The sequence below is a fragment of the Sus scrofa genome, chromosome 18 (genome assembly GCF_000003025.6).
Source record: "Sus scrofa isolate TJ Tabasco breed Duroc chromosome 18, Sscrofa11.1, whole genome shotgun sequence".
In the NCBI taxonomy this organism is placed as follows: domain Eukaryota; kingdom Metazoa; phylum Chordata; class Mammalia; order Artiodactyla; family Suidae; genus Sus; species Sus scrofa.
In genome coordinates this window covers 54,039,838-54,054,596 of record NC_010460.4, presented here as the reverse complement: position 1 = coordinate 54,054,596, position 14,759 = coordinate 54,039,838, and the positions used below count along the sequence as shown (strand labels likewise).

The following is a 14,759-nucleotide window of genomic DNA, read 5'->3' as shown; positions in this document are numbered from 1 at the left end:
TACTAAATGCGCTCTTTTATTTCTTTTAGTAAGAGAATCTGTCTGATGAAATAAAAAAATATCTGTGAATTCTTTATAAATTATAATATGCTCTGCTGAAAGTAGGCCTTGTCAGTACTTTGGGAACGTGGAAAGACCACACCCTTTGAGGAGGGACCAGAGGGAAATAAGGACTACACTGAACTGGACCAGCTGTAACAAAGACTAAAGCCACTTCTTGATGAGATCAAGGTATTCAAGAAATTCCAGGAATACCTTGGATATTTGAATATCCAATTTCAAGGAATTCAACCTGCCTGTCAGAACAAAGCTCAACAGAAACATCCTGGAATTTTATAGAAAGCGTAATCCAGAGCCTTTAAGGCAACATCATCCTTTATAATGTTTGACACACATTTGTAGACATGTGGAAAAGCTGGAAAAAGTGATTAATAAGGAAGATAAAAAATAATCAATTGAAGCAGACACAGAGATGTTACAGTCACTGGAATTGATAGGGACTTCAAAACTATAATCATGGCTAATATGCTGAAAAATAGAGAAAAAGATGGACCAATGATGATAAAAAGATAGGATATTTCAACAGAAATATGAAATGAATTAATGGACATTAAAGAATACCAAAACATATCTGAAATTCAAACCCACTAGATAGATTTAACCATAGATTGTACACAGCAAGACAGAATTCGTGAATTCATAGAGAAGTCAATAAAAAATATCCATACTGAAGTTCCAGATAGAAAAAAAGAATGGGAAGAGGCCTCCAAAATCTCTAGCTTTCTTCATTCTTTTTTCCTTTTTGGCTAGATAATTTAAAATGACTTGTCTTTGAGTTCACTGACTCTTTCTTCTGTCTGATTAAGTCTGTTGTTTAACTTAATGAACAGTAAATTCTAGTGAATTTTTCAATTCAGTTATTCCATTCTTCAGTTCCAAAATAGCAGTTTCATGCCCCTTTGTTTTTTTCAGTCTTCTTGCTGATAGTCTCATTTTATTCATGCATAGTTTCTCTGAGCATTTTGGGAACATCTTTGCGATGGTTATTTAGAATTCTTTGTCAAGTCATTCACAGCAACCTTTTTTTTGGGGGGGGGGTCAGTTTCTGTAGAATCATTTTGTTTCTTTGATTGAGCCATGCTTCTCCGTTTCTTCATGTGCCTTATAACTTTCTGTTGGGCTCCAGGCATCTGAAAAAACACAATCACTTCTCCAGTATTTATGGGCTGGCTGTGTAAAGGAGAAGACATTTACCAGTTAGCCTGGCTAGCAAATCTGGAGGCCTCTTAAACCTTTTTGGTGAATACATCTTTTTTGGACTGGGGTGTGTACATTTGCAATTAGAGAGATTTGCCATTTTCTCTCTTTTTTTTTCCTCCCATATTTGGCCTTTTTAATGATAGTGAATTTACAATGTTCTGTCAACTTCTGCTGTATGGCACTGACTCAGTTTTACATATATAATATGAGAAAAAGAATGCCAGTTTCTCTTTTCAGAAGTTCACAATCTCTTCCTCCCTCCAGTGTCCATCTGCAGTACTGCAGGTTCTCTAGGAGTGCAGCAAACTCCCAACAGTCTTTTGTTCTCAGCACCCCCCAGGCACCTAGTGTATGTTGTGTCATGTCAGTGCTCTGAGACTGGAGAGACAGAAACCAGTCCCTTCAGCAGTGCCCCAAAGAGCTGGAATATTGGACACACACCTGACTCTTGTCTTCCCCCTTTGAGTGAGAGGCCACTTTGCTATATTGGTTTCTGTCTGTTGTGCTGTGGATCCTCTGGCATAGTAGCATGCCACCCAGCTTTCTCTTTTTTTTTCTCAGCAGCCCTCTGGCATCTGTCGTTTAAGTTCTCTGAGGCAGGTGAGGCAGAAACCAGTCCCTCAGGAAGTCCCCAGAAAATCTGGAACATTGTACACATGTTCCAATTATTTTCCTTCCCAGGGAGAATCTAGGAGTTGGGGTTTTCGCCCACGTTTTCCAAAGTCAGCGGGGGGAGGTATGATGGTGCGGGCTAGTCCAGGTCCTTGCCTTTGTTCTCAGCAGCCCGCACCCAAACTCCCTTTCCCGTTAGCTCTTAGATTCAGGCAAGAGAGAAACCAGTTCCTCAGGCAGCCTCTCAAAAAGTCAGCACATTGGACCTACGTTTCCGTCTTTTCTTTTCCTTCCCAGGGAGAAGCCAGCAGCTGAGCGTTTTCTCCCAATAACGATGCACCGAGTTGGGTGGGGGTGGGCTATGGCAAGTGAGTGCCACAGTTTTCCTACCAGGTTTGATGTGGCTGGTTTCACCTAGAGACCTGGAGTGCAGGACGCTGTCAACCATGTTTGGGATTTCTTACAAAGGGAACTGGTCTAAATATTATTGGGGGAAAGAGGGTCTGGGGCTTCCTCTTCTGCCGCTTTGCTGATGTCACCCCACGCTGGGTTCTGTCTTGAAGGGAGATCTTACTGGTTCATTCCCATTACTGCCTTCTTAATTATTATTGTTGTTACCATCATTTTATATTAGTGTTTTAGATTGACTCATATATATTTTATTTTCTCGCTGTCCCTTTTTGTATCGTGTTATTTCTAGGTTCAGTATCCTTCTTTCTAAGGTAAATTTTTTTTTAGAAATGACTTTGGTGAGGATATGGTGCTGATAAACTCCCTAACTTTATTAGTCTAAAAATGACTTTACTTCAAGATTATTCTTTATGAATAGTTTAGTTAACTACAAAAATTCTGTGTTGACATTTATTACGTCTCAACATTATGCCTGACTTCTGTAATTGCTGTAGAGGTTTCTGCTACTGGTGCAAATGACATTCTTAAAATGGACAGATTACTTTTTTATTTGGATGATTTTAATACCCATGCTTTGACTCTGATAGTCTTCAATTTTATTATGGTTTATCTAGATGGCATTTCTTCTTATTTGTTCCACTTGGGATCCATTGAGTTTACAGAATTAATCCTGGATATTTCTCAGGATTATCTTTTCATCTGTTTCCTCTCTCCCGTTTTCTCTGTTCTCTCCATCCATAACTCCATTTGGATATTTTAAATTTTACCTCTTTGTCTCTTAATATCATTTTTATATTTTTGATCTCTTCTTCTTTCTGCTGAATTCTAGCTAATTTTTTAAAAGCTCTATTCCCAGCAACAGTTGTCCTTTCAGCTTTCTGATAAGTTCCATAACCTGTCCACTGAGTTTTAAATTTTGACTGTATTTTTATTTTTAAAAATTTTATCTTACTCTTTTAGAAATGCACCTTTTTTTGAGCATAACTTATACTTTTCTCCTATGCCTGGATCTATTCCTCATTTAAGAAACATTTTAGCCATGAGTATTTTATGTTTTGTGCTTGGAAACACTGTTGGCTGGAGATCTTGTGATTCTGATTCTGCTTTTTATTGTTTCTGCCAAATCCTGCTCATGGCAGCTTATCCCTTGTATATTGCATAGTGTTGGCTTGTGGGCTCGGAGGCAGTTGATCTGTCTAGTATAATCCCTTTCAGTTTAGGCTGAGGGTGTCCTTCCGGGCAGAGCTTGTATTTACTTCTTGTGTCGCACCCTGAAGGACTTATTAGAAAATGGGGACCTTTTTTCGGCTTTTGCTGTTCAGACCCTACAGATAAGTTTGAATCTCTTTAAGGAAAAACCATGATAAAATTATTCAGGGAAGTCTTTTTTTACCTTTTCTCATCAGTGGGTCCTTCTCATTTATGCTTTTCCTGGTGGGATAGCCCTTTATGTGTTCCAGCTTTATGACGGTTTTTCCTGCGTGGTTTCTCGACCTGTCCCAGGCCAGGTTTAGATGGCACTTAAGTAGTTGAGTTTTGATTACCAACTTGGAAGAATTTAGTGCCAGAGCATGGAAGTGGGTCAGTGTGACAAAGAGAAATCCTGTAGAAGTCATGATTGAATCTTTGGGAGTGAGTGAGGTCACAGAGCTGAAGGAGGAGGAGTAGAAAGAGAGGTTGACTGAGAGAAAAGCCCAGAAATCCCACAGAGTACGAGGAATTGGAATTGGAAGGAAGTTAGATTGCATCGTTTCTCTCCAAGGCAAAACAGGAGAAAGTGGCTAGCCGGGGCAAGAAGATCAAAACAACTGAGAACTTTGAGAAGAAATATGGTGATTAAGATGTCACTTGCAAGTAGTTTTGGTGAGGTGCTGAATTGGAGCCATCCCAGGCACGGAAGAGGGAGATGGCTGAAGGGCTGGGAATGGAAGCAGAGAGACTCTATCTGAGAGCAAAATAACTTATTACCTATAATTCAGTAATTAAAAGCTGCATTTTAGCAGTATGTGTAGCGAAGGTCCTGAGGAGCTTCCTCTGGTCTCTGTAGCTGTCATTCTCTGCTAAGAACCCTTGATGAATAAGATTTCATGATCACTTTTTAAAAACCACCTTCTCTAAATAATCAGCTATCATATTTAAAAAACTGACTTTATTGAGTGGGAAATATGGATTAAGGTAAAATAAATTAACATTCTTTTGGCGTTTAGCCAAAGCCTTCATTTAGGGACTTGCAAACAATTTCAAATGTAGTTTATTCTTTAGGGGATAGTATTACATCAAACTTTAAATGAATCAGTTAATTTGTGAAACTGCCTCTGAAGAAAATGAAAGATCACACTCTGTAGGTACTTCTGGATGTCAGCAGGATCCTTGCTCCTGTGTAGGTTGGACAGTTCGCCCGGCCCTTTTCAGACTTTCCTGTGGAGCACTCTTCTGGGAGACATTAGTTGGTATTCCTAACAAAAAGGTTTTATGATCATGCTAACTTGGGAACCTCCTTTTAAAAAAATTCTAGGTCTCTTTTGGGAGATTCATAAATTTACTAGTACATTAAGGGTTTTGAAAAGTAGAGTGAAAAAAGCTGTTGGGGTTCCCCTTGTGGCTCAGTGGGTTAAGAACCTGATATACTGTCCTTGAGGATGTGGGTTCGATCCCTGGCATCACTCAGTGGCCTGAGGATCCAGTGTTGCCACAAGCTTCGTCGGTCACAGATGTGGCTCAGATCTGGTGTTGCTGTGGCTGTGATGTAGACCTGCAGCTACAGCTCCGATTTCACCCTTAGCCTGGGAACTTCCATATGCTGCCAGTGTGGCTGTAAAAAGAAAAATAAACCAACAAAAGCTGTCGAAGTTGCATTTCTCAAACTTATTTGAGTGAAGAAAAGAAAAAGTTTGTGTGTGTGGTGCTGAGAGAGAAAAAGAAAGGGGAGATTGTTATGAACACTTTATGGAACAGTGTTTGTGGAGATAATTTGGGAACTGCTAGTTTAGAATCTTTAGTAAAAAAAACTTTCAAATAAATATAAGGTCCTCCTATATGTCAGGCCCCATGAAATAGACCCAGCCTTCCTCTTCACCTCTCCCCCAGTCCCCACTGTGCTCCCCCAGTCCCCACTGTGCGAGAGAACTCCAGTCCCGTGTTGATCCTCAATTTGCATCATGTGGCGCAGTTTAGAAAATCTAAGATGAAATCTTTTTTGGTTCTACAAACAGAGATGTAGTCAAGCTAATTCTGATAACCAGGGATGGGGTGGATAAGAGGAGGCTCTTATAAAGCTACAGAGATTTTTCAGAAACAGCAGTCCCCATTTTTTCCATGAGAATCAGGATGCCATCAGGCCTGGGGCAGTTGCTATCTGTTGCTTTAGTACAGTCTGGCCTTTTCTCTCAGTTTTATTTTAGTCTTTCTGAGGCTTTCTTACTTACTTAAGCCTAACATGGTCATTCCAGCCCCATCTCAAGCTGAGGTAATTGATTCCTGCTCGGTGAATCTGTTGGTTGGCCTGGGCGTGGGTGTGTCCACACGATTCTGGTCAACCAGGGATGAGGAAGGGTCAGTCACACCATGTGCTTCTTCCGGGGAGCCTGGGGTGGACTGGAAATTCAACAGTTTAATGTGATTGGGATGAAGAATTTTATTGTTTGAGGAGACAGGCGATGATAAATTATTTCCAGCACATTCTATTATGCGTAAATATTCTTAACTCGCTCCCACCTTTATTTACCGAGAGTGAATCCCAGAGGAGCTAAAATACAGCAATTATTCAAATAGGGAAAGAAACTCTAAAATAAAACAGAATCTCCTGTTACCCTTGACTTTTTAGCTAATATGACCTGTTAATGTTGGCAGAGGTCACAGAAATACCAAATATCTTTTCTCAAGTGATTATGGAGATGAGAAAAGAGTTATTGCTTTCTTCACCTTTTGACCTACTGGAAGGACTTACTGAAAATTTTTTTCAGGTTGTTTTGGAAGAATGCTTCTAATGGCTCTGATGTTAAATTACTTTGGAAGGGATAACTTCCTAGTTGGTCTAAATTTTGATGCAGAAGAGCCTGCGTGACACTCCCATGGCCTCAGCCGTGGTGTAAACACCCGTGTGAGTGAGTCCAAGGCCTTTGGGTCAGCAGTGACTGAACCTGGAATGTACAGAATAATATTCAGAGCGCCTGTTGCTTTTGACTGTATTTCATGAAATGGAAATAGCTGAGGTCCATTTTGAGACCTCAGTCCTCTAGCAAGTCAGCATAACTCCCTCTGCTGAATAAGCCTGGTCTCCTTTGGCCCTGCTCCTTTTAGCCACACACGGAAGGGTCTCCCGACCTTTCCACTGAGATTCAGGCTTAGCTCAGTTTCCACATTTATGAAGACTTGAGACGAGAACTAATTAATCCATTCTCAATTCTATCAATTTTGCCTTCTAATCTTTAGTTTCCCAAGGAGAGAATTCATTGATCATTTAGTCTGCAAGGATTCTGACTTCTTAATATAGTTATTTCTCACTGTATAGTAGCAACTTATCATTCTGGTATCTACCCTAATCTCACATGTATGTTAGATGGCCTGAGTTAGGCTTCCAGGCCTGATCACTGAGGAAGAAGAATGAGCCCTTCAAAGAATGGGCTCAGACCCTGGAAGGTGGCAGTTTCATCAAGGCTGCTTGTAGCCACCACCTCTTCTGTCACTTTCCTTAGCTAGAAATGTCTGTAAATACTTAAGAGGGAGTCTCCCCTAAGCTTCTTTCTGACCATGGTGGTGACTCGTTTTAGATACGTGGTTATCCCACGAGGGCTACATTTCACTTACTCCTGTGAATTAGCAGGTGTTAACCATAAACGCTTGTTCTCCACTGCGTAAGTGGAGTAGCCATTCGTTCTTCCCACCGTCTTTGGGCCAAGCCCAAAGATGTTTTGAGAATCAGTGGCTTGAGATTCCAAGCCTCTGTACAGGAACCCATTTTATATGTGGATGGAAAATGAATTTTATTTGCAGTTCATGTTCAATTCCTTGGTGGTAGCTACCTGGGGTGTTCGCTACTTTTAGTACTTGGTACTCTGTGGAAAGAATACTAAGGCTGATCTTGCATGCTTCAAGACGGAGCGCCAGAGTTACACATGTCTGCCAGGGGTACTGGGCTGGGGTGATGATTGTGAAATTGTTGGTTAGAGGAGGTGGCAGTACGGATGTGTCCCTGATGGTCCTGCACTAGGGTGAGATGCTAGGAGATTTCTCCTCACCATCCTACAAGGTAGCAACTTCCTTGCCTCCAAACACCATGATGAGCTAAGAGACTCTTGGCTTTGCGCATTAGGGAGATAAAGGAAGAGGTCTTTCAGCCACTAATGGCCTCTGAAGATGTGAGGGCTGTCTGTCTTGTGAATGGGCTAAATTTTGACGATGGTAAAATGAATAAGTACGTAATTAGGAGGACTGAGCCATTCATTGTTCCAACTGCAAGATACCTCTGGAACTCCTAATGGATTTCTGTTCTCCATCTCACCTTGAACTTATCTTCACCCTTAGATTTAGGCAGTAATCTGGGTGGAAGGGACTTTGGCGTGGGTGTCGAGTCTTAGTGTGTTTGCCATTACCAGTGAGCCCTCGTGTTTGGGCCCCTGACACTTCCTTATCCTTCCTACTTCATGCTTCCCAGTGTTGCCATCAAGGCTTTTGTGCAGTATGTCTTGGATTACTTAGTTTTCTGTGATCCAGGGTTCATACCTCAGCCTGGATCTGACAAAGTGTAGTAAACTTCCACTAGGTCAGATATTGCCGGAGATGCTGGGTGCAACTGCAGAGGGCTCTCAGTAGCCTTTGCCTGTGTATCTCAGGAGTCAGCTGCCCACTGTAGGACTCAGAAGAATTAGTCTATCAACATTTCTTATTTCCTTCCCCACTTATACTCCATACTTCATCTTGCTGAATACTTTCCTAAACCTTGCTTATTCAGACTTTTAATACTCTGGGCTGAAGTTCTGTCAACTGGACCTGTGACCCAGTGCCTCTTCAGGTCTAGTGGGCAGCCCCAATGTCAGGCCTTCCCCTCAGCCCAGTCTCACTGTGTGTGCTCTACGTTTTGTCAGTGATAAATCCCGAGATATGATAGAGTTAAAATATGTTTGGAAAACCTTATTGGCAATCCACTCTCTAATCCACTTTACAGCAATTTTCTTAGTATATTTCACTTCGAGGTGAAATGGTGCGGTAACAGCATGAATTAAGTTCTGGTCTATGAATGCTTTTTACAGTCTCAGATAAAATGTAGGCTCATTGTCGGAAATGGTATTTTCGTGTTGGGTACATAATGAGTGTGGAACTCTGATTGTTGTAGCATGTGTGTGCGATAAAAACAAAGAGCACTGAAAAAAATGCTTAAGATGGTCAAGAAATTTTTACCTTGAAGTGCTCCTGAAAAGTCAGTATAGAATCTTGTCCAGAATTTTTTTTTTTGTTAGTTTCCATTAAATAGTGGGTGTTTTTGGCAGGTTATTCTAAGTAATCTGGTTTAAAATTCTTTATATCTCAATTAGCTCGCAATCACCAAAACCAGTTTCTAATACATACTTTCCAAGAAAAATAACTTCATGTGCCATTTTACATTATGTCCAAGATGCATGATAGCTGCCTTCTTGAATAACAGTAGGCTTTCCTCACAAAGGACTTGTTCTATAAGAAAAATAACATCCACTGATAATTTGTGAAGAGCATAAACATAGGACAGTTTCTATTTCTCTTCTTTTCCGTGCCTCCATACCTACTAGCAGGAACCGAGTGATTCAAAGTCCTAAATATGTTTGATTTAATTTATTTGAAGGATCTCAAGAATATTTTTGAACATTCAGACTTCCTATGGAATTGGAAAATCCTGACGTGGATGTGGGGTGGCAGGAAATCAGTGCAGAATTTTGCCTCCAAGGCTATTTATCCTAGAGTTCAGGACAAGGGCTTGCATCTAGAAATCAGTGTTCAAAACGGATTTTCCCTATAAAGAAATGTGTAGACGGAGCCAGATAGGTAGTAGGAGAAATTAGGGGCTCCTGGGCTCTTTTTACTGCTTGTTACATGGTTCCATCCCATAGAAGACACTGCTCTTGAGCTGTAAGCAGTGTGTACCTCAGTGCCATCTGGCTCAGCCGGCTCCAGCACCACAAGGTGAACTGAGCTATTAGTGGTAGGAAATAGCGCTCTATATTTGTCACGATGTCCTAGCACAGACCCAAAGTCAGGAACTGCTTGACATTCCAGAAACATTCTCATGGCAATGAGTTAAACTTCATGGAATGTCTCTTTCCAGTGGATGATGAAATCATTTAGCAATGGTTACCTTTTGTGGAAGAAAATCTTGTTAAAAATTAAGTAGCTCCAGGAGGATCTGAAGTTTGTACTCCTGTCTTTGAAGTAGACTTAACTACCAGCCAGAGAAAATATTAATGCATCAATATGGTAGTTTGAGAGGGTGATGCAGTAAATTCCAGTTTTCCTTTTTCCCCTTTTCCACTTGATTCTCTGATAATATATTGAGTTGATGCTGAACTTACAGGGATCCTTTCCTAGTTTTGATTTTCATTAGCTCAATGATGAAGACATCGTCAGAGCAGGTTTGTATAGCTGGATGCTCAGAAAGCAAGTTGATCTGGGAATCAATAGAAACTTCCACAAGCAATGGGAATTCTAGATCGGCTCTTTTATTTCTCTGCATTCATGTGTGCTTTTGTTTTCTCTGCTCCTATACCCTATTGGTAACATCTTGCAAAACTACAGTACAGTGTCACGACCAGAATATTGACACTGATATAATCAAGATACAGAGCATTATCACCGCCGCGAGGATGCTTTTTTCTTTTTTTAAAAATTAACTTCTGGGAGCAGTTTTAGGTTCTAAATCGAACAGAGGGTGCGAAGATTTTTCCATGCACCTCCCCCCGCCACCTGCGTGCACCACCCTCACATGTGCGGTTGCTATGCCGACGCCGATAAATTATGATCATCCAAGCCCACTGCTTCCATTAGGGTTCACACTTGGGGTTGCCCATCCTATGGATTTGGACAAATGACGTTTATCTACCACTATAGTATCGTACGAACTATTTTTGCCACCCTGAAAATGCTCTATATGCTGCCTGTTTACCTCTTCCTCTCCCTAACCTCTGGAAACTGCTTATGTCTTTTTTGCTGTGCCCATAGTTTTGCCTTTTAAGGACTGTCCTATAGTTGGGTGTCATACATTATGTTGCCTTTTTAGAGGGCTTCTTAGTAACATGCCCTTGAAGTTTCTCCATGTCTTTTCATGGCTTGGCAGTTCACTTCCTTTTAGAACGGAGTCACACTCCATTTTCTGAATGTACACCAGTGCATCTACCCATTCGTCTGCTAAAGGACGTCTCCTCATCAAATGGCCCTTGGCCATACCCTTGGTGTTTTCTTCTGATCACATGCTCTCACTTTTTGTAATACGGAAGAGCTGAGAATTTTCCAGATCTGTAATTTCAACTTCCTTTTTGCTTGCCTTTAACTTGTACTATCTTAGATTTATTTATATTGTACCTTAAACCGCCAGGAGGAGCCACGTCACACCTTTAACATTTTGCTTAGAAATAGCTTACATTAAATATCCAGTTTCTTCACTTGCAAGTTCTACTTTCCATAGAACATGAGCACCTGAACGCACTTCAGCTGAGTTCTTTGCCACGTTGTGCCAAGGCTCACCTTTCCTCCAGATTCCAAATCATGCTGTTCATGTAGTTAAAGAAACACCAACGCTTTATGTATGTTTGGTTTGTTCGTCTGGCTGTGCCTATGGCATATGGAAGTCCTCCAGCCAGTGATCAAAACTGGCCATCCAAGCCACTGCAGTGACAACACTAGATCCTTAACCCATGGCTCCACAAGAGAACTCCAAGAAACGCTAATGCATTATATATAACACTAATTTTGCTTTTGCCTGGTGGATAAGGGAATGTAAACATTTAAAATAGTTCATGTAATGTCTTAGTAGCATTGATTCCCAAATCAAGGAAAAATGTAAACAGAAGAAAACCTGATTATAGTGTTTTCCTTGAGACCTATTTTAGCCACAACTTTATTATACAGAAGCAATCATTTGAGAAATTTATTAACATTCTATAACCATTTATTAATTGTGTCACATTCTTCAGATAACATATAGTAGGAAGAAGAAAAGAAAAAATACAGTCTATCAACTCCAGTCTAGCAGCATTCTACAACAGAACTTTTGGTAGAAAGTTGATAGAGGAGTTCCCATCATGGCACACCGGAAACGAATCCGACTAGGAACCGAGGTTGTGGGTTCGATCCCTGGCTTCGCTCAGTGGGTTAAGGATCTGGTGTTGCCGTGAGCTATGGTGTAGGTTGCAGACACAGCTCGGATCTGGCATTGCTGTGGCTGTGGTGTAGGCTGGCAGCTGTAGCTCTGATTGGACCCCTAGCCTGGGAACCTCCATATGCAGAGTGTGCAGTCCTCAAAAGACAAAAGACCAAAAAAAAGGAAGTTGATAGAAATGTTCTTTATGTTGACTGTCTCTGGCTACTAACCACATGTGACTATTGAATGCTTAACATGCAGCTAGTATGTCAGTGGAACTGAACTGTTAATCTTTCTTAATACCAGCTTTGTTGAAATATAACTCACATGCTATAAACTGAGCCATTAAAACTGTATGATTCAGTGGTTTTTAGTGTATTCAGAGTTGTGCAGCCATTTCCACAGTCAATTTTGTAACATTTTCATTGCCCCAGCAAGCAAGCCAGGACTCACGCTGTCACTCTCCAGACTTCTTCAATTGCCTCAGCCGTAGGCAGCCACAAATTCTTCTGTCTTCACAAATTTTCCGATCTTGGACATTTCATTTAACTGGAATCACAATTTGTCATCTTCTGTGTTGGGCTCATTTAGTTTTGGTTTATTTAAATTTAACACTCACATGTGACTGGTGGCTACCACAAGAAACAGGGGAAGTAAAAGACCAAACACAGATGCTTAAGTGATGCTGAAGTTTGGGAGAAGATGGTCCTGTAAAGGCATGAGGAAACAGGTCATGGCGCTTGGAGCCCAGGCGGAGCCTCGAGGGGGTGGTTAACGGGAGCAAATAGCACAGCGGGGCAAGAGAGAAGAGGCTCATGCAGTGGTGGGGTGGGAAGCCTGGGGACAAAGGGTTGGTGAAGAAGCGGTGCTCTTGTCTTCTTTAGAGATGGAGCGAGGAAGAAGATGTCACGATCACTTGAGAGGGTGTCAGGACGGATGCACATTTTCCTTTATTTCTGTCAGTGTTTTCCGCGTGAGTATGAGCTTATATGTGGGCGGAAGAGAAGGGTCCAGTGGAAATGAAGGCGTGAAAGATGGTCGAGCAGGATTCGGAAGGATGCGCATGAAGGCAGTACTAAGGTCATTCGCCTATAGAGGTAAAACCCTGCCAAGCAAGATGCCAGGTCTCTCTCTTAAAGGCAGGAGTAAGTGAAGAACAAGTAGGTGAAGATACAGAGCAGTTTTCACAGAGAAAGAGAGAAAACAAAAGCAAAGCCTTACCTGAAGAAGGTGGGACTGAGGCCTTGGGAGGGTAAAGTTCGGCTCCTCCGACCATCACTGTGAACAAATATGGGGAAAGGGATGCAGAAGAGCACTCCAGCGAGGCCAGCACTGTGGGAAATGGCAGCATCAATTACTTATATGTCTGCAGCTGTCCAAATGAACATGTATCCTAAAAGCAACAGACGTTTTCAGGGACATAAAGCCACCTGAGGCCCAGAGATCCAGAGGTGTAATTTTTCACTTTCTAGAAGGTGAAAATTACCCAAAAGTTTACATCTGAGATTTTCAAAGGTGAAATATAGCTTCATTCCTCATCCTCTTGCCTCCACTCTCCTTTCTTTTCTCCTCTCTCCTTCCTTCTGTCTTTCCTTTCTTTGTTTCCATCTAGTCTTCTTAAATTTTGTAGAAAACAATGCACCATCATCGTTCTCTCTGCCCTGCAAGAAAAACTGGAAACAAACAAAACACAAAGCTTTGGGAAAATCAACAATAATGTGGACTATAATGATAAAGAATTTCATGTTATGAGTTGTAATAAAATTCCAATATTTTCTGGAGTTCCCATCGTGGCTCAGTTGTTGACGAATCCGACTAGGAACCATGAGGTTGTGGGTTCCATCCCTGGCCTTGCTCAGTGGGTTAAGGATCTGGCATTGCTGTCGGCTGTGGTGTAGGTTGCAGACGCGGCTTGGATCCCTTGTTGCTGTGGTTGTGGTGTAGGCTGGTGGCTATAGCTCTGATTTGACCCCTGGCCTGGGAACCTACATATGCCACAGGAGCGGCCTAAGAAATGGCAAAAAGACAAAAATCCAATGTTTTCTTTATTTTTATAAGCCCCTCTCCTCTCCAACCCCTTCCTCCAAAGTTATAAGTTAGTTGAAGAGCCAGGATGTGCTTTGAAAACGTCAAATGACAATTATGCAAATACAAGTGACAAATATACTAATTAGTTGATATTGACTTAATATTACTTTACAACAAGCTTTCTATATAAAAGTTTGAGAATTTAAAGCCAATTTTTTATGGTATTCTTAATATATAAAATTATATACTTATGAATGTGTTTGTTTATTTTAGGCTTTTAAAACCAAGGATGGATATCTTGTAGTTGGAGCAGGAAATAACCAACAGTTTGCGACTGTGTGCAAGGTAACCTGTAACGTTTGGGATGGGCAGATAATATATGCAATAGCTCATTTTGCATAAACCTGGGAAAATTCAAGTTTACCTAGAACAGTGTTGCTAAATCTTTAGTCAAGACTGTCTGTATTAGCACTTAAAAGTATGCTCTTTTAACACTTATAAAAGCTAAGAATAGGATCTAAATTAGCATTGTTTGTTTGTTTCCTTTTTAGGGCTGTACCCTGTGGCATATGGAGGTTCCCAGGCTAGGGGTCTAATTGGCGCTATAGCTGCTGGCCTACATTCACAGCCACAGCAATGCAGGATCCGAGCTGAGTCTGCAATCTACACAATAGCTTACAGCAACGCTGGATCCTTAACCCACTGAGCAAGGCCGGGGATAGAACCTGCATCCTCATGGGTACTAGTTGGGTTCGTTACCCTTGATCCACAATGGGAACTTCCAGCACTGTTTTTTTGTTTTGTTTTGTTTTTCAATTGATGTATCTGGCTGTATTTTGAAATTAAGAGTTGTAGTAGCTTAAATTATGCTAAAACCTGACCTGTTTACCAGCCCAAACAAAAAGGGGGAAAAATGTCATTTTAAAGGGATTTTTTAACACCAAGATTTTTTTTTCTGAAAGAATGGAACAGAGGATCTAGAAAACAATCAGAAAACAGTTAACAAAATGACAGTAGGTACATGCTTATCAATAACTACTTTAAATGTAAATGGACTAAATTCACCATTCAAAAGATGTGGAGTAGATGAATGGACGAAACCACAAGACTCATGTTTATGTTGCCT

General features: G+C 41.1%; 1 protein-coding gene across 1 annotated transcript in view; it reads left to right on the top strand.

Annotated features, from left to right (window-relative positions):
- Positions 1 to 14,759, top strand: part of SUGCT (succinyl-CoA:glutarate-CoA transferase) — a 643,685-nt gene that overhangs the window by 228,676 nt on the left and 400,250 nt on the right. The window contains exon 10 of the mRNA XM_021078652.1: positions 13,907 to 13,978. Coding sequence (XP_020934311.1) covers positions 13,907 to 13,978 — 72 coding nt within the window. The remainder of the gene's footprint in view (positions 1 to 13,906; positions 13,979 to 14,759) is intronic.